The 24308-nt window shown below is 54.9% G+C and overlaps 1 protein-coding gene across 1 annotated transcript in view; it reads right to left on the bottom strand.

Moving 5' to 3' along the window:
• The window catches only part of atg2a (autophagy related 2A), a 118965-nt gene that overhangs the window by 20763 nt on the left and 73894 nt on the right, over positions 1-24308 (bottom strand). Inside the window, exons 27-32 of the mRNA XM_078532993.1 lie at positions 23308-23384; positions 20415-20585; positions 8393-8519; positions 6720-6919; positions 4226-4455; positions 2890-3025 (exon numbers count right to left, since the gene is read on the bottom strand). Of these exons, the coding sequence (XP_078389119.1) occupies positions 2890-3025; positions 4226-4455; positions 6720-6919; positions 8393-8519; positions 20415-20585; positions 23308-23384 (941 nt within the window). The remainder of the gene's footprint in view (positions 1-2889; positions 3026-4225; positions 4456-6719; positions 6920-8392; positions 8520-20414; positions 20586-23307; positions 23385-24308) is intronic.

A 24308-nucleotide genomic window follows, 5' to 3' on the forward strand; every position in this document is an offset into this window, starting at 1 on the left:
AGCACAAATCCAACCTGGCCAATTACCGCCCCATCAGTCTACTCTCAATCATCAGTAAAGTAATGGAAAGGGTCATCGACACTGCTATCAAGCGGCACTTGCTTAGCAATAACTTGTTCACTGACGCCCAGTTTGGGTTCCTGACCTCATTACAGCCTTGGTTCAAATATGGACAATAGAGCTGAACTCCTGAGGTGAGAGTGACTCTCCTTGACATCAAGGAAGCATTTGACGGAGTGTGGCATCAAGGAGCCCTAGCAAAACTGGAGTCAATGGGAATCAGGGGGAAAACTCTCCACTGGTTGGAGTCATACCCAGCACAAAGGAAGATGGTTGTGGTTGTTGGAGGTCAATCATCTCAGCTCCAGGACATCACTGCAGGAGTTCCTCAGGGTAGTGTCCTCGGCCCAACCATCTTCAGCTTCATCAATGACCTGCCTTCCATTATAAGGTCAGGAGTGGGGATGTTCGCTGATGTTTGCACAATGTTCAGCACCATTCACGACTCCTCAGATACTGAAGCAGCCCATGTCTAAATGCAGCAAGACCTGGACAATATCCAAGCTTGGGCTGACAAGTGGCAAGTTACATTCACACCACACAAGTGTCAGGCAATGACCATCTCCAACAAGGGAGAATCTAACCATCGCGCCTTGACACTCAATGGCATTAACATCGCTGAATCCGCCACTATCAATATCCTGGGGAGTTACCATTGTCCAGAAGCTAAACTGGACTAGCCATAAAAAATACTGTGGCCAAAGAGCAGGGGCTGGGAATCGTGCAATGAGTAACTCACCTCCCGAGTCCCCAAAGCCTGTCCACAAGGCACAAGTCAGGAGTGTGATGGAGTACTCCCCACTTGCCTGTATAAGCGCAGCTCCCACAACACTCAAGAAGCTCGACACCATCCAGGACAAAGCAGCCGCTTGATTGGCACTACATCCACCAACATTCACTCCCTCCACCCCCGACGCACAGTAGCAGCAGTGTGTGTATCATCTACAAGATGCACTGTAGGAATTCACCAAGGCTCCTTAGAAAGCACCTTCCAAACCCACGACCTCTACCATCTAGAAGGACAAGGGCAGCAGACACATGGGAACACCACCACCTGGACGTGCCCCTCCCAGTCACTCACCATCCTGATTTGGAAATATATCGGCCGTTCCTTCACTGTCGCTGGGTCAAAATCCTGGAACTCACTCCCTAACAGCACTGTGGGTGTACCTACAACACAGGGACTGCAGCGGCTCAAGAAGGTGGCTCACCCCCACTTTCTCAAGGGCATCTAGGGATGGGCAATAAATGCTGGCCCAGCCAGTGAAGCCCACATCCCATAAATTAATTTTTTAAAAATCCATTATAATTTGCGCACAACAAGCTCCCACGAGCAGCAATGTGATAATCTCAATTTTTTTAGTGATATCGATTGAGGGATAAACATTGGGCCCAGGGCAGTGGGGAGAACTCTTCCACCGGTCTGCTCTTCATGGAAATAGTGCTCATGGCAGCTTCAGGTCTGCCTGAAAGGGCAGATGGGGCCTTGGTTTAACATCGTATCTGCAAGATGGCACTTCTGACAATGCAGCACGCCCTCAGTACTGACCCTCCAACAGTGCAGCACTCCCTCAGTACTGACCCTCCGACAGTGCTGCACTCCCTCAGTACTGACCCTCCGACAGTGCTGCACTCCCTCAGTACTGACCCTCCGACAGTGCTGCACTCCCTCAGTACTGACCCTCCGACAGTGCAGCACTCCCTCAGTACTGACCCTCCGACAGTGCAGCGCTCCCTCAGTACTGACCCTCCGGCAGTGCAGCACTCCCTCAGTACTGACCCTCCAGCAGTGCAGCTCTCCCTCAGTACTGACCCTCCGGCAGTGCAGCACTCCCTCAGTACTGACCCTCCAGCAGTGCAGCTCTCCCTCAGTACTGACCCTCCAGCAGTGCAGCTCTCCCTCAGTACTGACCCTCCGGCAGTGCAGCACTCCCTCAGTACTGACCCTCCAGCAGTGCAGCTCTCCCTCAGTACTGACCCTCCGGCAGTGCAGCACTCCCTCAGTACTGACCCTCCAGCAGTGCAGCGCTCCCTCAGTACTGACCCTCCGGCAGTGCAGCACTCCCTCAGTACTGACCCTCCGACAGTGCAGCACTCCCTCAGTACTGACCCTCCGACAGTGCAGCACTCCCTCAGTACTGACCCTCCGACAGTGCAGCACTCCCTCAGTACCGACCCTCTGACAGTGCAGCACTCCCTCAGTACTGACCCTCCGACAGTGCAGCACTCCCTCAGTACTGACCCTCCGACAGTGTCACACTCCCTCAGTACCGATCCTCCGACAGTGTCGCACTCCCTCGGTACTGCAATGGAGCTTCAGCCTAGATTGTGGTCTCAAATCTTCGAAGCGGGGCTACAACCCGGAACTTTCTGACTCAAAGGAGACACCGCTGACCCACAGTTGGGACCTACAAGGTCATAAAAACCAGGGAGCGCATCAAGATGGAGCCCTGATCCTGGCGGATCTCAGCGAGTCTGAGTTCTGCAGTCGGTGCTTCCACGTTGGGGTGGGAGGGGTGAGCAGGGTTTGGAGGAGAGGGGGCGGTGAAGGAAATCAGCCAGGGTTCACAGCAATAAAAACAGCCATCCTGTGAGCCCTGCTGTAAAGCGGGTGTGGATGGCAGAGAGTTAGTGATATAACCCCCCACCCCGCCTAGTTAAATAACCGACTGCCTACCGAGGCGGGAGGATGAAGAGTGGTCACTTGGTTACAAGGGGGTGGATTCAGCAGTGAGGAAATCTGGAGGGGGAATCTGGTGGGTGCAGAGAGTCAGCGGATGAGGGACTGCCCCCTCCTCCTGTGCAGTTGTTGAGTTAGTTAACTCCTACCTTGGTGAGCTGTATCTCCATGAGGATCTCGTGGTTCCTGCCGCAGCCGCCCTGCGTCCTCCACGTGTTCTGCGGCCGGTTGGGGAAGGCGGAGCGGGAGGGTGAGCTCCTGGCGCTGACCACCACCGGCTTCATCCTGCAGCAAACCAGTCAGGAAACACAAAGGTTACAGCAAACGCTTCTGCACTTGGCACCCATTCCAATTTAACATTCCTAGAGGCTGAATGGCCTCCTCCTGTTCCTACACAAGGAGATTTCAAAGGGGCTGAATGGCCACCTCCTGTTCCTACACAAGGAGATTTCAAAGGGGCTTAATGGCCTCCTCCCTTTCCTACACAAGAATACATCAAAGGGGCTGAATGGCCTCCTCCTTTTCCTACACAAGTATATTTCAAAGGGGCTGAATGGCCTCCTCCTGTCCCTACACAAGGATATTTCAAAGGGGCTGAATGGCCTCCTCCCTTTCCTACACAAGGATACATCAAAGGGGCTGAATGGCCTCCTCCCTTTCCTACACAAGGATACATCAAAGGGGCTGAATGGCCTCCTCCCTTTCCTACACAAGGATATTTCAAAGGGCCGAATGGCCACCTCCTGTCCCTACACAGGATATTTCAAAGGGCTGAATGGCCTCCTCCTGTTCCTACACAAGGATATTTCAAAGGGGCTGAATGGCCTCCTCCTGTTCCTACACAAGGATATTTCAAAGGGCTGAATGGCCTCCTCCCTTTCCTACACAAGGAAATATCAAAGGGGCTTAATGGCCTCCTCCTGTTCCTACACAAGGATATTTCAAAGGGCTGAATGGCCTCCTCCTGTTCCTACACAAGGATATTTCAAAGGGGCTGAATGGCCTCCTCCTGTCCCTACACAGGATATTTCAAAGGGCTGAATGGCCACCTCCTGTCCCTACACAGGATATTTCAAAGGGCTGAATGGCCTCCTCCTGTTCCTACACAAGGATATTTCAAAGGGGCTGAATGGCCTCCTCCTGTTCCTACACAAGGATATTTCAAAGAGGCTGTCTGTGTGTTTGGAGGTCATTCAGCCCCTTAAACCTGTTCTGTTTCCTGTCATTCAATCAGGTCATGGCTGATCTGTATCTTAGCTCCACTTAGCAGCCTTGACTCCCCACCCCTCCCTGACTGGGATGAGTCAAAGAGGAGGTTTCTGCGCTGTACGTTCTGTACACTGGAGCCGTGCCGCCGGTGAAAGTTGCTGGGTTAGCGGCAAGGGGGAAGGGAACTCAACGCGACGAAGCCAAAAAAGCTCCGGCCACCGCAGGCCGAACGCATTCCGGATCCGACTCCGCTTTCCATCCCGGTCTCAAACCTACCTCGGAGCGTGCGCGTGCACGGACGACGGGCGAACGGGGCCAAAGTCCTTCCCTCCGTACAGGTGCCAGACCACGGAGATCTCCCGCAGCATGATACGCGTGTCGGGGACCGGGAACCTGGCCGGGGCCTTCAGCAGGTCCGTGCTCCCGATGGGCCTGGAGAAGTAGCCGTCCTTGATGGAGATGCAGTCGTCCGTCAGCTTGGAGACCACCGGCTCGCCGTCTTTGGGCTGGGGGGGGGGGGCGGGGGTGTGGGAGGGGGGCAAAAAGAAATAAATGAACAACTTCTCTCTGAAACGAACTGGAAAATACCAGGTCTCCGCACGGCAAGGCAACGATATTCTGTCCGTCCGACACTCAAGTCTACACCTAACTAGCTCCTCCCACGCCAGAAAACGTTCACCATTGATCCCTCTGTGGCCTCTTTGTTCTTTCTTACCCTCCCTCGCTCTTTCTTCGTTCACCCGGTCACCATTTTAAGGTCAGGGCTCCTCCCCCTCTTTCCTCCTTCGCTCCCCACACAGCCTGCCCGCCCCCAGCAGTCTTGCAGGCTCTTGTCGTGCGCTTTTAGGCTGCCCCCTCCTCCAAGGGTTAACGGTGATACCTGCGCTCTCGGCGCAACGGTAACAAAGAGAGGGGCAGGAAAAAAAGGAAACACCCGCGTTCCCGAAGCGCCGTTCGCCAACCCCGAGGCCTCACGGTAAACAGTCGCTAACTAAAATCCAATCGGGAATTCAACAGAAACTTCTGCGCCCGGAGAGCGGGGAGAATGTGGGACTCGCTCCCGCAGGGGCGGGGTTGAGGTGAATAGCGCTGATGCATTTTGAGGGGGAAGCTGGATAAACGCATGAGGGAGAGAGGAATAGGAGGATGTGTTGATGGCGGGGGTGGGGGGTGGGAGGTGAAGAGGGGTTTGGGAGGAGGCTCGTGTGGAGCAGGAGCACCAGCACGGAGCAGCTGGGCCGAATGGCCTGTTTCTGTGCTGTAGCCTCGGTGCATTCAGGGTTCGGGGCGGGGTGGGTTTGGGAGGTTAGGTTAATTTAATCACCACAGGCTGCACACAGCAGAGTTTCTAAGATTGGAAACTCAATAGTCAGGACAAAAATTTCTTGCGTTTCTATAGTGCCTTTCACAACCTCGGGACATCTTCCCAAGTGCTTTACAGCCAACAAAGTGTTGTTCAAAGTGTAATGTTGGAAACGCACTAGCCAACCTGTGCACAGCAAGCTCCCATAAACATCAATTTGATAGCGGCTGAGGTGGATGTAAAAGATCCAACGGTCACTATTGGGAGGAGAGCAGGGGGGCGTTCCCCCTGGTGTCCTGAAGCCAATATCTCATCCCTCAATCGACATCACTAAAAACAGATGGTCTGGGTCCACTGCGCACTGCCTGTGACGATCGAACAAGTTTACCTCCGTAGCCTCCCGAACACATCGAGGCTGCGGCACAGAAACAGGCCATTCGGCCCATCTGCTCCGTGCTGGTGCTTACGGTCCATACGAGCTTCCTCCCAGCCCCTCTTCACCTCACCCCATATCACCATAACCTATTGTTCCTTTCTCCCTCGTGGGCAGGATTTTTTGCTGAGCGAGCGAGCGGGCGGGTGCCCAAACCCGCTCGAGCGTAAAACGACGCGCGATGGACGTCGGGCGAGCGCCCCCGACGCCATCGCGCACCCGAGCGACATTCCAGTCGGCGGGACGCACACGGGAATCGGCAGCGCGCCCGCCGACCATTAACAGGCCTATTAAGGCCCGTTAAATGCAACTTTTTCGCTGCCCGCCGACTGGCGAATCGGCCAGGCCACCTTTGGGTGTTTTATGGAGCCTCATCCACGGGGTGAGGTTCCCAACGGGAATTCAAAATAAAGCAAAAGATGGCGTGAGTCGCATTTTTAACACGTCCCTGCTCGTGTGAGAGAGAGAGAGAGAGAGTCACGTGAGGGGGGACACGTTCTTAACATTTTTTTCAATTCTTTATTTATGTTTGTAAAAATCTTCAGCTCCCCGAGGCAGCCCTGTGCCTTCAGGGAGCTTTCAGTGCGCACGCCCACCCTCATGCACAAGCGTCCGCACTCGCCCTCCTCCCACCTCTCAATTGGCCAGCCAGCATGAAATCGAGGTGGGGGCCCGATCGTGGGCTGCAGTCAGCTTTGCGGCTGCTCCTGCCTCATGTGTTTATCCACTTTCCCCCTACACTATTCACCTCAACCACTTCCTGTGGGAGTGAGTTCCATATGGGAGGTTTCTCCTGAGTTCCCGATTGGGATTTATCAGTGACTGCCTTATAGCGATGGCTCCGAGTTCTGGTCTCGCCCGCGAGTGGAAACGTCTTCTCCATGTCTACCCATGTTGAACCCCTTCTTTAAGTGCAAAGGCTTTCTATCAGTTTAGTTGGTAAATGTATGATGCAGTGTTGCACTGGACGGTCTCAGGTCTGTCCCCAGTCCACGCTGAGTGGGCTCTCCCATGGATAGCGCTGGCGGGCTTACCGGAATTCCCATGCCCGGAGCATCCAGGATACAGAAGTCGTCATTGTCAGTGGAGTCGCTCTCTGCCTCGCTGCCCTCGGAGGGATACACATCCAGCCTGTCGAGGGTTGAGGGGGGTTTGGAGGGAGGCTTCTCCTGGTTATTCTCACCCGGGAAAAGGTAGACAGACACAGGGGAGTCCTGTCGGAACAAGGGCATCCCTGCTTTGGGCAAGAGGACAGAGTTGGCAGAGGAACGGAGGGAAAAAAGGCAAATAATAAAGCAAGAGCAGCAAATTCCGCGTAGGTTCTTTGAAAGAGTTAACCATATACAAACTGGCTCACACACATGTGCCCTTACACAAACTGGCTCACTTGTGCTCATACACAAACTGGCTCACTCACTCGTGCTCATACACAAACTGGCTCACTCACTCGTGCTCATACACAAACTGGCTCACTCACTCGTGCTCATACACAAACTGGCTCACTCACTCGTGCTCATACACAAACTGGCTCACTCACGCATGCTCATACACAAACTGGCTCACTCACGCGTGCTCATACACAAACTGGCTCACTCACGCGTGCTCATACACAAACTGGCTCACTCACTCGTGCTCATACACAAACTGGCTCACTCACGCGTGCTCATACACAAACTGGCTCACTCACGCGTGCTCATACACAAACTGGCTCTCTCACGCGTGCTCATACACAAACTGGCTCACTCACGCCTGCTCATACACAAACTGGCTCACTCACGCGTGCTCATACACAAACTGGCTCACTCACGCGTGCTCATACACAAACTGGCTCACTCACGCGTGCTCATACACAAACTGGCTCACTCACTCGTGCTCATATACAAACTGGCTCATTCACGCGTGCTCATATACAAACTGGCTCACTCACACGTGCTCATATACAAACTGGCTCACTCACTTGTGCTCATATACAAACTGGCTCATTCACGCGTGCTCATATACAAACTGGCTCACTCACACGTGCTCATACACAAACTGGCTCACTCACGCGTGCTCATACACAAACTGGCTCACTCACTCGTGCTCATATACAAACTGGCTCATTCACGCGTGCTCATATACAAACTGGCTCACTCACGCGTGCTCATACACAAACTGGCTCACTCACGCGTGCTCATACACAAACTGGCTCACTCACTCGTGCTCATATACAAACTGGCTCACTCACGCGTGCTCATATACAAACTGGCTCACTCACACGTGCTCATATACAAACTGGCTCACTCATGCGTGCTCATACACAAAGTGGCTCGTTCATAAGTGCTCGCACTTACACTGCCTCGTTCACAGACTGGCTCCATCACACTGGCTTACTCTCACAGTGCCTCGTTCACACACATACACACACTGGCTTGCTCGTACACACTCACACACTGCCTCGTGCACACACAGTGGCTCACTCACCTATGCACTCAAACTGGCTCATTCGCACAGACATTGACTTGGTCCCACACTGGCTTGCTCACACGTGCACACTCGCACACAAACCAGCTCGCTTACCTGTCCCCTCACATCCCTGGCTCCTCATTCACACGACCCCCCACCCCGCCCCCACCCCACCCACCCCCACCCCGCCCCCCCGGCCCGCTCTCCCCAACTCCCATCCTCCCTCGCACATTGCCCTGTTTTCAGCCTTTGCTACAATCACCTGATGCGTCAGTCGAGTCCCTACGGTTCCGCTCGGTGTCGATGAGAGCGTCTGTCAGGTCGCCCTGGTTAATCTCGGCCGTCTCCGCTGGAAGTCGAGGTGGGAGGGTGCTCGCAGACTCCGGCAGCTGGTGTGGGGCCAGAGGGAAGAAGTGTCAGTCTAAAAACAACCTGAAGGCTCTGAAACCGGCGGGGTGACAGGTCTGCGGTGGGGGTTCCGCGGTTCTGGCTGCAGTGGAGGCGTGCAGTAGTAGAGGGTGGTCTGTGAGGAGTGAATACAAACGGAGAGCAACACTCCCAGCAGGACTGCCACCTGACCATCGGGACCCCCTTTCTCTCTCGAGGGAAAACAACTCTGCTGCCTGCATCCCAGCTCACACCAAAACCCTTCATCTATCACCCGCTGTGATCACCGAACACAGCTCCCAGTCCGGCAACACCTCGACCCTCAGATGCACACCCTTGTTTTCAAATCCAAGGTCGCCTCCCCTCCCCTATCTCTGTAACCCCCTCCAGCCCTACCACCCTCCCCAAGATCTCCGCGCCCCCTCCAATTCCGGCTTCCCGAGCCCCCATCCGATTTTAATCGCTCCGCCATTGGAGATCGTGCCTTCAGCTGCCTGGGAGGGGCCCCTGAGCTCTGGAATTCCCTCCCCAAACCTCCCCGCCTCCCTCTGCTCCTTTGAGACCGAGCTCTGGGTCACCTGCCCCAATCTGTGCGTCAGTGTCAAGTTCTGTCTGACAACGCCCCGGAAGGACCTAGGGGTGGTTGGTTACACTGCAGGTGCTACATAAATGTAGGAAGTTGCTGCTGAGAAACAGAAGCTGCAAAATAATTACTATACCATTGTTACTTATTCCGGGGCATTTTCATAATGAGGATACTTTGACCGACATCAGCGAAGGTGTGAGAAACACTAGGGGTGCTGGTGGGTGGGTGGGGGCTGCAGTTTGGGGGAATGCTGCTCACTTTAGCACACGATAGCTGGGTAAACATCAGCAGTGGTCAGGTGAGTGCTCCCCGGCGGGTTACTGGGTCATGGCATGCCCAGTGTGGTAGTGGGGCACACTGGAAGGGATGGCACAAAGATTCTGTGGTGCTTTGGTCAAGGGTGTCGGGGACTGGGCGTGTGGATGGCAGGTGAAGTCGGGAACCAGGTGGGCGGTAGTGCCTCCATGGTGGAATAGCCCCGGGGAAGCACTAGAGGCAGGCATTGGCCCCAGGAGGGGTCAGGAAGCTCTGGGGGAAAGAGGGTATATGAGGGTGTCACTCTCAGTGCAGGATGAGGGGCAGGAGGTGGTGGTAGGGGGGTAAACCTCGCAACTTCCTGCTCCTTCTCCCAGATGGTTCATTGTGTCATTTGAAGTTGCAACTTGCAAGTTTCTTCCGGGCCTTTCACAACCTCCGGTTGTCAAAGGCTTTGGGACATCAGTGAAGTATTTCTGGAGAGTGGTCACTGTTGTAAGGTAGGAAACTTGTCCTGCTGTTCTCAGAAAGAGCTATCCATCCAATCGGTCCCACTCCCGCCCTGCTCGTTCCCCGTATCCCTGCAAACGTTTCCCCTTCAAGTATTTATCCAATTCCCCTTCTGGAAAGTTCCTATTGAATCTGCTTCCGCCGCCCTTTCAGGCAGCGCCTTCCAGATCACAACAACTCGCTGCGTTAAAATGAATATTCTCCTCATCTCCGCCCCTCTCTGGTTCTTTTACCAATTCTCTTCAATCTGTGTCCCCTCTGGTTACCGACCCTCCTGCCACTGGGAAACAGTCTCTCCTGATTTACTCTATCGGGACACCTCCAGGCGTGATTTCAGCATTTCAACTCTCAGTGTCCCGCGCCCTTGAGGTTCTCAGTTTTGAAATAAAAGTTTGCAGCACATTTGTTTTTTGTTGCAAATGAGCTGTGCGGTCTTGCTCAAAGTGTTCCCCTCTTTGAGCTCGTCACTCGATCTAGCCCACATCCTAGCACTTCACAGCTACCTAAGGTATCAGGGTAATGATAAATGGGCCAGCTGATTGTGCAAGATAGAGAAGCAGGCAAACACACTAAAGCAAACCTGCTAGGGCGTCAGTGGTGGCTCAGTGGGTAGAATCTCTTGTTTCTGAGTCAGCAGACCATGGGTTCAGAGGTCCCCACTGCAGAGACTCGAGTATAAAATTAAGGCCGGCTCTCCCAGGGTCAAGGGCTGAGGAGGTGCTGCACTGTCGGAGGGTCAGTACTGAGGGAGTGCTGCACTGTCAGAGGGTCAGTACTGAGGGAGCGTTGCACTGTCAGAGGGTCAGTACTGAGGGAGCGCTGCACTGTCAGACGGTCAGTACTGAGGGAGCGCTGCACTGTCGGAGGGTCAGTGCTGAGGGAGTGCTGCACTGTCCAAGGATCAGTGCTGAGGGAGTGCTGCACTGTCGAAGGGTCAGTGCTGAGGGAGTGCTGCACTGTCGAAGGGTCAGTACTGAGGGAGCGCTGCGCTGTCAGAGGGTCAGTGTTGAGGGAGTGCTGCACTGTCGGAGGGTCAGTACTGAGGGAGTGCTGCACTGTCGGAGGGACAGTACTGAGGGAGTGCTGTACTGTCGGAGGGTCAGTACTGAGGGAGTGCTGCACTGTCGGAGGGTCAGTACTGAGGGAGCGCTGCACTGTCGGAGGATCAGTACTGAGGGAGCGCTGCTCTGTCGGAGGGTCAGTACTGAGGGAGTGCTGCACTGTCGGAGGGTCAGTACTGAGGGAATGCTGCACTGTCGGAGGGTCAGTACTGAGGGAATGCTGCACTGTCGGAGGGTCAGTACTGAGGGAATGCTGCACTGTCGGAGGATCAGTACTGCGGGAGCGCTGCACTGTCAGAGGATCGATCTTTCGGAGATGTTAAACCAGGGTCTCCCCGCTCAGGTGGGTGTGAAAGATCCCAACTCTGGTACTTGAAGACGAGCAGGGGGGGTGTTACCCTAGCTGAATAATGCTGCCATACTCAGCATCACTAACAGGTGAGCTGATCATTACCACTTTTCTGTTTGTGGAATCTCACTCTGCGGAAAATGGCTGTCACATTTCCGATATTGCAACAGCGGCTGAACTCCAAAACTGTTTCTGAGACACACTGATGCCTTATAAGGAGCTAAATCAATAGCAGTCTTTCTTATCTTGGTCTAAACCTCATGTAATGAATGCACATAAATTGTGATCAATAGTACACACAAGAGCACCAGCGCAGGCTACGCAGCCACATTCTACCAAGAGATCTTGTGGGTGACTGGTGACGACAATTAATGGCCTGGGATAGCACCGGGTCTCCCTAGATCACAAGTCTGCTGGCCTGGGCGAGGTTAGGCTCAAAAACAGTTGCAAACTGACCTCCAGGCAAGGGACTGGACCCATGGGGGCTGGGTGGCGACGGCGTTATACTATTTCCCCTTCAATCTTGAATTTAACCACTTGAATTTACATATTGTTAAAAGTATCCAGTATGTCAATCAGGGGATAAGATACTAGTCAGGACACTCAGGAGAGCTGGGAGGTGCCCCGTTCTTCTTTCAATGGTACCCATGGGATGTTATAAATCACCTGAGAGCAGACAGTTCGCGGTTTAACGCCCCATCGTGAAAAACGGGACCGCCGACACTGCAGCACTCCCTCATTCCGGCCCCCGCAACACGGCAGCACTCCCTCAGTACTGACCCTCCGACAGTGCAGCCCTCCCTCAGTACTGACCCTCCGACAGTGCAGCCCTCCCTCAGTACTGACCCTCCGACAGTGCAGCCCTCCCTCAGTACTGACCCTCCGACAGTGCAGCCCTCCCTCAGTACTGACCCTCCAACAGTGCAGCCCTCCCTCAGTACTGACCCTCCGACAGTGCAGCACTCCCTCAGTACTGACCCTCCAACAGTGCAGCCCTCCCTCAGTACTGACCCTCCGACAGTGCAGCACTCCCTCAGTACTGACCCTCTGACAGTGCAGCACTCCCTCAGCACTGACCCTCCGACAGTGCAGCGCTCGCTCAGTACTGACCCTCCGACAGTGCAGCGCTCCCTCAGCACTGACCCTCCGACAGTGCAGCGCTCCCTCAGTATTGACCCTCCGACAGAGCAGCGCTCCCTCAGCACTGACCCTCTGACAGTGCAGCTCTCCCTCAGTTCTGACCCTCTGACAGTGCAGCACTCCCTCAGTACTGACCCTCCGACAGTGCAGCACTCCCTCAGTACTGACCCTCCGACAGTGCAGCACTCCCTCAGTACTGACCCTCCGACAGTGCAGCACTCCCTCAGCACTGACCCTCCGACAGTGCAGCGCTCCCTCACTGCTGACACCCAAGCTGTGCAGCACTCCCTCAGTACTGACCCTCCGACAGTGCAGCACTCCCTCAGTACTGACCCTCCGACAGTGCAGCACTCCCTCAGTACTGACCCTCCGACAGTGCAGCACTCCCTCAGCACTGACCCTCTGACAGTGCAGCACTCCCTCAGTACTGACCCTCCGACAGTGCAGCACTCCCTCAGTACTGACCCTCCGACAGTGCAGCGCTCCCTCAGTACTGACCCTCCGACAGAGCAGCACTCCCTCAGTACTGACCCTCCGACAGTGCAGCACTCCCTCAGTACTGACCCTCCGACAGTGCAGCACTCCCTCACTGCTGACACCCAAGCTGTGCAGCGCTCCCTCAGTACTGACCCTCCGACAGTGCAGCACTCCCTCACTGCTGACACCCAAGCTGTGCAGCGCTCCCTCAGTACTGACCCTCCGACAGTGCAGCACTCCCTCAGTACTGACCCTCCGACAGTGCAGCACTCCCTCAGCACTGACCCTCCGACAGTGCAGCACTCCCTCAGTACTGACCCTCCGACAGTGCAGCACTCCCTCAGTACTGACCCTCCGACAGTGCAGCAGTCCCTCAGCACTGACCCTCCGACAGTGCAGCACTCCCTCACTGCTGACACCCAAGCTGTGCAGCACTCCCTCAGTACTGACACCCAAGCTGTGCAGCACTCCCTCAGTACTGACACCCAAGCTGTGCAGCACTCCCTCAGTACTGACACCCAAGCTGTGCAGCACTCCCTCAGTACTGACACCCAAGCTGTGCAGCACTCCCTCAGTACTGACACCCAAGCTGTGCAGCACTCCCTCAGTACTGACACCCAAGCTGTGCAGCACTCCCTCAGTACTGACACCCAAGCTGTGCAGCACTCCCTCAGTACTGACACCCAAGCTGTGCAGCACTCCCTCAGTACTGACACCCAAGCTGTGCAGCACTCCCTCAGTACTGACACCCAAGCTGTGCAGCACTCCCTCAGTACTGACCCTCCGACAGTGCAGCACTCCCTCAGTACTGACCCTCCGACAGTGCAGCACTCCCTCAGTACTGACCCTCCGACAGTGCAGCACTCCCTCAGCACTGACCCTCCGACAGTGCAGCACTCCCTCAGTACTGACCCTCTGACAGTGCAGCGCTCCCTCAGTACTGGCCCTCCGACAGTGCAGCACTCCCTCAGTACTGACCCTCCGACAGCGCAGCACTCCCTCAGTACTGACCCTCCGACAGCGCAGCACTCCCTCAGTACTGACACCCAAGCTGTGCAGCACTCCCTCAGTACTGACCCTCCGACAGTGCAGCACTCCCTCACTGCTGACACCCAAGCTGTGCAGCACTCCCTCAGTACTGACACCCAAGCTGTGCAGCACTCCCTCAGTACTGACACCCAAGCTGTGCAGCACTCCCTCAGTACTGACACCCAAGCTGTGCAGCGCTCCCTCAGTACTGACACCCAAGCTGTGCAGCACTCCCTCAGTACTGACACCCAAGCTGTGCAGCACTCCCTCAGTACTGACACCCAAGCTGTGCAGCACTCCCTCAGTACTGACACCCAAGCTGTGCAGCACTCCCTCAGTACTGACACCCAAGCTGTGCAGCACTCCCTCAGTACTGACACCCAAGCTGTGCAGCACTCCCTCAGTACTGACACCCAAGCTGTGCAGCACTCCCTCAGTACTGACCCTCCGACAGTGCAGCACTCCCTCAGTACTGACCCTCCGACAGTGCAGCACTCCCTCAGTACTGACCCTCCGACAGTGCAGCACTCCCTCAGTACTGACCCTCCGACAGTGCAGCACTCCCTCAGTACTGACCCTCTGACAGTGCAGCGCTCCCTCAGTACTGGCCCTCCGACAGTGCAGCACTCCCTCAGTACTGACCCTCCGACAGCGCAGCACTCCCTCAGTACTGACCCTCCGACAGCGCAGCACTCCCTCAGTACTGACACCCAAGCTGTGCAGCACTCCCTCAGTACTGACCCTCCGACAGTGCAGCACTCCCTCAGTACTGACCCTCCGACAGTGCAGCGCTCCCTCAGTACTGACCCTCCGACAGTGCAGCACTCCCTCAGTACTGACCCTCCGACAGTGCAGCACTCCCTCAGTACTGACCCTCTGACAGTGCAGCGCTCCCTCAGTACTGACCCTCCGACAGTGCAGCACTCCCTCAGTACTGACCCTCCGACAGTGCAGCACTCCCTCAGGACTGACCCTCCGACAGTGCAGCACTCCCTCAGTACTGACCCTCCGACAGTGCAGCACTCCCTCAGTACTGACCCTCCGACAGAGCAGCACTCCCTCAGTACTGACACCCAAGCTGTGCAGCACTCCCTCAGTACTGACACCCAAGCTGTGCAGCACTCCCTCAGTACTGACACCCAAGCTGTGCAGCACTCCCTCACTGCTGACACCCAAGCTGTGCAGCACTCCCTCAGTACTGACACCCAAGCTGTGCAGCACTCTGTGAGTGAGAGCGTCAGCCTTGATCATATGGCTCATGCTCTGGAGTGGGCCTTGAATCCCTAACCCATTGACACAGAGGCAAGTAAGAGAGAGTTCTACCCACAGACACTATACAAGGTGGTATTTTTAGACTATAATATTTCTTTTATTTGTATGAAGGAATTTTTCCCGTCTGTCAGTGCAACCCATAATGATTCCCTTGTTCCTGTTTTTCTCTCTGGATGGTTTCACATCACAGACGAGGAGTGTGAGCAATGTGATGACCACGTCTCACTGAAGGCCAACCACAGCTAATCACATTACAGAAAGGGCAGAGATGACCTCCCACAGCATGATGTGGGAAAGTTGGCTTATCGACGAAGGGTGAAACCCTGGACATGACCGCCTGGGGGGGTAGCTGCGTCCAGTTCTGGGCCCCTGCAGCTCAGGAAGGACGCATTAGCCCTTGCAGTGCAGATTTACCAGGATGATCCCAGGCAAGGATCCCAGGGATAACGGTGGGTTAAGTTACAAGGGCAGATTGCACAGACTAGGCTTGTGTTTCCTCGAGTATAGAAGAGTAAGGAGCGATCTAATCACGGGATTTAAGATCAGTAAAGGATTCAATTTCCTCTGGTTGGTTTTTTGAGGGGGGGGATGCAGTCCAGATCCTTATAATTCAAGCCAGGCCGTTCAGGGGGCGATGTCAGGAAGCACTTCTTCACACAAAGGGCAGTGGGAATCTGGAACTCTCTCCCTCGAAAAATCTGATGGGGCTGGAAGGTGCCAACTGACTCTCATGCCAGCAGCCTGGGTGCCATCCACAGTGCCACCCAGTGTCTACTGACCATATACTCAGAGTGAAGCATCTATCGTGATGTAGAAAGGTGAATACACAAACGGGAGAAGGCCCTTCGGCCCCCTCCACCCTTCGTGGCTGATCTGGATCTAAACTCCATCTTCCTGCCTTAGGTTCCGAAACCCTAATAGCCTCAACCCAACAAAAACCCGTCAATCTGAAATTTAACAATTTCAACTTACCCCCCCCGACCCCCGCCGACCTCAATACAGATTTGTTCTGGACTCCCAAGCTCCCACTGCCTCCCGAGGAAATAGTTTCTCTCTATCGACCCTATCAACCCATTTAATCATCTTAAACACCTCGGTCGCTTAATCTTCCACCTGCTTCTGCACTGCAACCTGTCCGTGTAATCTAACCCTTTAACCCCACCCAGGATCATTCTACGCTGCAGGGCCCCCCCTCCGAGAGCCGACATATCCTCCCCTGAGGCGCAGGGCCCCGGAACTCAATGCCGGGCCCAAGGTCAGACTTGGCGGTGATGCACACATTGTCGAACAGCCTGCAAAGCATACCAGCCCGCTGGCTCATGGTATCACCTGCACCACTGGAATGAAACGGTTGCTAAACCAAAGCCCAGTCTGCTCTCTCTCTCCCCCCACGGCCACTAGAACAGGGGAGAGATCCCCCTCCCCAGCGCCAATATTTATCCCTCAACCAACATCACGAGAAACAGATTATCCTCGGACACTCACTGTCGAGTACAGTCGCCCGGTAAGAGTCACGGTCTTTGGGAGAGAGAAGCAGGAGTGGGGAGGGATCAAGGCACCTGGAGAAAATATGAAAAAGAAATCAAGGAGCACTCTGACCTCTCTCAGTCGTGCCCCTCTTAATAATAAGGGAAGATGGTGGTCATGTCACTAGACTAGTAATCCAGAGGCCCCAGGCTAACGCTCTGGGACATGGGTTCAAATCCCACCGTGGGCAGCTGGTGGGAATTAAATTCAGTTAGTAAATCTGGAATTATAAAGCTCGTCTCACTGATGGTGACCGTGACAACCATCACCGATATTGTTGTTAAAAACCCATCTGGGTTTCCTCGCGCCCCTTTAGGGAGGGAAATCTTGACTCCAGGCCCACAGCGATGTGGTTGACTCTTGACTGCCCCCTGAAATGGCCATAGAGAGGCCACTCCGTCGTGCCAAACCGCCGCAGATCAGTCGAACCGCGGTGGGTCAAGGAGGCGGGCTCACCAATAGGTCCTCCAGGGCAATTAGGGATGGGCACCAAACGCTGGGCCTTGCCAGCGACGCCCACCTCCCGCGGAAAGGATTTTTTTTTTTTAAAAAACGATCTCGGCCCCTCCATTGGTGACACAGAGCGCGCCAAAAGGAGGCGCCCGCGAGGCCCTGCGAAGGCAGCGGTTCCGAGGTCAGCCACTGGGAGGCGGTCCCGATCGGGTCGGGATCGGCTCAGACCCCGGGCCACAGTGTCGGGGCTGAGCGGTGGTCGCTGAAAACGAGGTTTCAGTCTCAAAAAGCACCGGGCGGTAAAAGTGGAAAATGAGTTGCGTTGACGAGGCGCGATGAAGGAAGGTCGGTGGGGGTTGGGGGGGAGGGGACAAGGCTCGTGTGAAGTATAAATATGGGCAAAGTGTCTGTGTTTCCACTGCGTAAGATCGATGCAATCTGAAGCAAATTGCAGTGTGTTTCCAAAACCGAGAGTCCTCCCCACACGCTATTTGCTCTGAGTATTTTTAGACCCACCACACAATTGAAATCAAAAGCTCAGTTGATGTGTTCAGAAGAGGCAGAGTGTCAGCCATGGCGCTCCATTTCCCCATTTCTTGTCAACTTTTCACACTGGCTTGAGTGGGAACTGAGCTCCTGACTCATTTCCAACATCCTCCACCCACCACCACCGCCCAGCACTGGACCTAGGCCCCACTAATTGGACACGAAAATAGCTACACATGGGCCCCACGCGACTCGTGGGTGACACACTTGGGCAACCCCGGGCTACCCTGCAGAGTGTTCAGCCCACAGAGGGAACTCAGCGGTGCCACTGTGATCAGCTGTTACCACACGAGGGCCAGGGCTGGTCCACAGGTTCCAGCTGCTGGTCGCAGCAACGCACAGCAGGGTGCGGAGGTTTACCAGAACGGTGCCAGGGGCATGGAGAGACTGGGGAAGCCGGGGTTGTTCTCTTTAGAGCGGAGGAGGTTAAGGGGGGAGATTTAATCAAGACGTTCAACATCATGAGGGGGTTTGGACAGAATCAATAAGGAGAAACTGTTCCCAGTGGCAGGAGGGTGGGTAAACAGAGGGGACACAAATTGAAGAGAATCGGTTAAAGAGCCAGAGAAGGGGGAGATGAGGAGAATTTTTTTTACACAGCGAGTTGTTGTGATCTGGGAGCAGATTCAATCGGGACTTTCAAAAGGGGCACTGGATAAATACTTGATAAAGAAAAAAATGTGCAGGGATACGGGGAAAGAGCAGGAGGGAGTGGGATTCGTTGGATTGCTCTTTCAAAGAGTCAGGAAAAGAACAAAAGGCTGAATGGCTACTCCTACTGTTCTGTGTGGTTCTAATTGGGTTCAGCCAGGGGTGCAGGCGAGAAGTGAGAGAAGTTGGTTATGCAGGTTGTAAATGAAACAGAGACTTGCAAATACATAGCACCTTCCACAAATGCACAATGCTCCAAAACATTTCAAAGTCAATGAAGTGTTTTATTTTTTAACTGTAGTCACTGTTGCAATGTAGAAAACGCAGCAGCTAATTTGCATACAGCAGCATCCCACAAACAGCAAAGTGATAAGGGCCAGATCATTGGTTTTTAATGATGTTGGTTGTGGGATAAGCATTGGTCCCAGAACACAGAGGAGAACTCCCCCCCTGCTCTTGTTCCAACAGTGGCTGTGGCATTTTTCACATCCACCTAAGTCAGTTTAGTCAACCGACTAAACCATCTGACTAAGTGAACCGAGAGATGGCACCTCCAACAGTGCAGCTCTCCCTCAGTACTGACCCTCCGACAACGCAGCTCTCCCTCAGTACTGACCCTCCGACAGTGCAGCACTCCCTCAGTACTGACCCCCCGACAATGCAGCACTCCCTCAGTACTGACCCTCCGACAGTGCAGCACTCCCTCAGTACTGACCCTCCGACAGTGCAGCACTCCCTCAGTACTGACCCTCCGACAGTGCAGCACTCCCTCAGTACTGCCCCTCCGACAGTGCAGCACTCCCTCAGTACTGACCCTCCAACAGTGTAGCACTCCCTCAGTACTGACCCTCCGACAGTGCAGCACTCCCTCAGTACTGACCCTCCGACAGTGCAGCACTCCCTCAGTACTGACCCTCCGACAGTGCAGCACTCCCTCAGTACTGACCCTCCAACAGTGCAGCACTCCCTCAGTACTGACCCTCTGACAGTGCAGCACTCCCTCAGTACTGACCCTCTGACAGTGCAGCACTCCCTCAGTACTGACCCTCTGACAGTGCAGCACTCCCTCAGTACTGACCCTCCGACAGTGCAGCACTCCCTCAGTACTGACCCTCCAACAGTGCAGCACTCCCTCAGTACTGACCCTCTGACAGTGTAGCGCTCCCTCAGTACTGACCCTTTGACAGCCCAGCATGCCCTCAGTGCTGGCCCTCCATCAGTGCGGTACTCCCTCAGTACTGACCCTCTGAGAATGCAGCCCTCCCTCTGTACAGACCCTCTGACAGTGCAGCGCTCCCTCAGTACTGGCCCTCCGACAGTGCAGCGCTCCCTCAGTACTGGCCCTCCGACAGTGCAGCGCTCCCTCAGTACTGGCCCTCCGACAGTGCAGCACTCCCTCAGTACTGCCCCTCCAACAGTGCAGCACTCCCTCAGTACTGACCCTCCGACAGTGCAGCACTCCCTCAGTACTGACCCTCCAACAGTGCAGCACTCCCTCAGTACTGACCCTCCGACAGTGCAGCACTCCCTCAGTACTGATCCCCCAACAGTGCAGCACTCCCTCAGTACTGACCCTCTGACAGTGCAGCACTCCCTCAGTACTGATCCCCCAACAGTGCAGTGCTCCCTCAGTTCTGCCCCTCTGTCATTATGGCACTCCCTCAGAATAACCCTCCCAACAGTGCAACGCTCCTTCAGTACGGTCCTCCGACAGAGCAGCACTCCCTTGGTACTGACCCCATGACAGTGCTCCCTCAGTACTGCAGGGCAGACGGGGCCTCGGTTGGATGCCTCACCTGAAAGAAGGAAGCTCCAACAGTGCTGCACTCCCTCAGTACCGGGCACTGGGAGTGTCAACCTGGATTGTGGGGAGGGGGGGCTCAAATTTCAGGGGTGTGGGGACTGGACGCCACAACCTTGTGTCGTGGAGCCCAGGGCCAGGGCGACCCACTGGGCCATGAGACTGGCAGCTGAAGGTGAATCCTCAAATGAATCACGCTAAAGGTAGAGAGCGGTGAAGGAGGGAGGGCGTTCCCCTTACCTGCAGCTTCTGGCCGGCGATTTCGGTCGGGCTGTCCTGTTTGGGTGGAGGGTGAAGGTCTCCGCTGTTCACCACGTACTGGACCAGGTTCACCAGGGTGGCACACGAGTCGGCGCAAGTGTGGACGTGCACCACATTATTGGAGCAGCGCAGCTCAAACAGCGGCTGTGCCTGGTGGGGGGGAACAAACATCGCACGTGTAAGTGTCTCTTGCATCAGGGTTCCCGGCCATCCCATTGCTACCTCTCCCGCCTTCACTCCGCCCACCCCACCCCCACCCCCGCTCCCCCCCTCCACCCCGCGCCCTCTTATACCCCCCTTACCATTGTACTGGAACAACTGAGGCGACCGGAGAGAAGACAACCATCACCTGTGGGGGTGATAACCTCCGTCGGGCCTTGTAGGTGCCAGCATTTTACCCTTCCTGGCCGCTTCCTTCCAACCACCCCACCTCTCTCCAAAAGCTTGAATTGAATTTATTCTTTTCACAGGGTGTGGGCGTCGCTGGCTGGGCCCAGCATTTATTGCCCATCCCTAATTGCCCCCTTGAGAAGGTGGGGGTGAGCCGCCTTCTTGAGCCGCTGCAGTCCCTGTGGTGTAGATACACCCACGGCGCTGTTAGGGAGGGAGTTCCAGGATTTTGACCCAGCCACAGTGAAGGAACGGCCGATATATTTCCAAGTCAGGATGGTGAGTGGCTTGGAGGGGAACTTGCAGGTGGTGGTGTTCCCCATGTGTCTGCTGCCCTTGTCCTTCTAGATGGTAGTGGTCGTGGGTTTGGAAGGTGCTGTCGAAGGAGCCTTGGTGAGTTGCTGCAGTGCATTTTGTAGATGGTACACACACTGCTGCTACTGTGCATCGGTGGTGGAGGGAGTGAATGTTTGTGGATGGGGTGCCAATCAAGCGGGGCTGCTTTGTCCTGGATGGTGTCGAGCTTCTTGAGTGTTGTGGGAGCTGCACTCATCCAGGCAAGTGGGGAGTATTCCATCACACTCCTGACTTGTGCCTTGTAGATGGTGGACAGGCTTTGGGGAGTCAGGAGGTGAGTTACTCACTGCAGGATTCCCAGCCTCTGACCTGCTCTTGTAGCCACAGTATTTATATGGCTGGCCCAGTTTAGTTATGGTAACCCCCAGGGTGTTGGTAGCGGGAGATTCAGTGATGGTAATGCCATAGAATATCAAGGGGAGAGAGTTGGATTCTCTCTTGTTGGAGATGGTCATTGCCTGGCACTTGTGTGGTGCGACTGTTACTTGCCACTTGTCAGCCCAAGCCTGGATACTGTCCAGATCTTGCTGCATTTGTACATGGACTACTTCAGTATCTGAGGAGTCGCGAATGGTGCTGAACATTGTGCAATCATCAGCGAACATCCCCACTTCTGACCTTATGATGGAGGGGAGGTCACTGATGGAGCAGATTCTACAACTCCATGTCTCCAGCCAGTAGTGCAACTGAACCATTCAAATTGCCAGGTACAAGAAGCCATTTGGGGCATTGCTGCTGGGGTTAAACTCAGTAAATCCCTCGAACCAGTCCTTCCTAAAGAACGCAGGAATGCACGGTGACAGCATGGCCCACTGAGATACACAGGCCAGAAAATTCCAGAGCTACGGGGACCTCAGCCAAGCATACAGAATGGGGTGGGCCCGGGAAGGCAAAGGCAGTCATCCACACCCACTGGAAGGCACACAGGCAAAACTGTCATCTGTTGTGATGCCCTCATGGCTGAAGTGCCTGCAGAGGTAATAGCAGGGCTCTGGTCAGACAGCAGGGCAGGGTATCCATGTCCCAGCAGGACAGATTGCCGACAGGAGAGGAGGGGACAAACTAAGAACCTACACACCTACACGCATGTGTGCATACACACATATATATATATATATATATATATATATAACCTCACACACATACAAACACACAGACACACACACACATACCCACACACATCACACACATATACCCTCACACACACACATCACGCACATATAACCTCACACACACACATATAACCTCACACACACACATCACACACATATAACCTCACAAACACACATCACACACATATACCCTCACACACACACATCACACACATATAACCTCACACACAATCACACACATATAACCTCACACACACACATCACACACATATAACCTCACAAACACACATCACACACATATACCCTCACACATCACGCACATATAACCTCACACACACACATCACGCACATATAACCTCACAAACACACATATAACCTCACACACACACATCACGCACATATAACCTCACACACAAATCACACACATATACCCTCACACACACATCACACACATATACCCTCACACACACACATCACACACATATACCCTCACACACATACCCTCACACACACACATCACACACATATACCCTCACACACACACATCACACACATATACCCTCACACACACACCTCTATAACACACACCCTCACACCCACACATATATACCCTCACAAACACACACGCTCTTCCTCACACACACACACTCTCACCCTCTCTCTCACACACACTCTCTCTCTCACACAAATAGACATACGCATGCACTCACATGAATGGATGCACTTGCACACATTGACACACACACGCGCGCACTCTCACAGGCACGCATACACCCTCACATGCTCTCACGTGCACACGCTCTCCCAGAAACATACTCACCCACTCTCACACACACACACACAACACAAACACACACAAACATAAGCACACACTCAATGTAAACAAAAGGCTTGAGGGGGTAAAACAGAGGGGGTGTGAGAGTGAAAGGGGGGGGGACAGGGACGGGGAGAGGGGAGTGTGTGTGTGTATCGATTCAGTCTCTGCATGCTCATTCCAAGGTCGGATGTCTCACCAGCTTTCCTCCCAAGTCTCCTTTCCACGTGGTGATTACCAGCTCCAGCAGGTCCACGTCCAGCACGCAGACATAATCTGAACAGGGGAGAGAGAGAAGAGACAAGCTGTTAGTGCTGGGCCACTGGGCAGGGGCAGAGGCTGCTCACTGAGCGCAATGTCCAACATGGCAAGGCACAGGATGGGAGGCCTTAAGCCTCAGCTTCTGCTTTACCCCATCTACCTCAGCCTCTGGGTGAGAATTTATTTATGATCTTCAGCTGGTGACAGTGAAAACTTTCTCCAGTTCCGGGCTGCTGAGGAAGTCACGTCCGGGATGGGCAAATCAGCAGGGGCAGGGAGAGAAGGGGGTAGTGGGGAGAGAGTGTGGGGGGTGGAGATTGGGGGGGAGGTAGCAGGAGAAGAGAGGGAGGGAAACGGGGAGTGAGAGGGGGAGAGCAGGGGTGCAGAGGGAGAGGGGAAACAGGGGGAGCAGAGAGAGGGAGGGGAGAGAGGGGTGTGGAGAGAAAGAGAGCGTGCAGAGAGGAAGAGAGGGGGTGCAGGGAGGGGGGAGAAAGGGGGTGCAGGGGGAGAAGAGAGAGGGGGGGCAGAGTGAGAGGGGGCGCAGAGAAAGGGGGTGCAGAGAGAGGGGGTGCAGAGAGAGGGGGTGCAGAGAGAGGGGGTGCAGAGAGAGGGGGTGCAGAGAGAGGGGGTGCAGAGAGAGGGGGTGCAGAGAGGGGGGGTGCAGAGAGAGAGAGGCGGTGCAGAGAGAGGGGGTGCAGAGAGAGGGGGTGCAGAGAGAGGGGGTGCAGAGAGAGGGGGTGCAGAGAGAGGGGGTGCAGAGAGAGGGGGTGCAGAGAGAGGGGGTGCAGAGAGAGGGGGTGCAGAGAGAGGGGGTGCAGAGAGAGGGGGTGCAGAGAGGGGGGGTGCAGAGAGAGGGGGTGCAGAGAGAGGGGGTGCAGAGAGAGAGGGGGTGCAGAGAGAGAGGGGGGGTGCAGAGAGAGAGGGGGGGTGCAGAGAGAG

Source organism: Cetorhinus maximus, chromosome 31 (genome assembly GCF_964194155.1).
Source record: "Cetorhinus maximus chromosome 31, sCetMax3.hap1.1, whole genome shotgun sequence".
Classification (NCBI taxonomy): domain Eukaryota; kingdom Metazoa; phylum Chordata; class Chondrichthyes; order Lamniformes; family Cetorhinidae; genus Cetorhinus; species Cetorhinus maximus.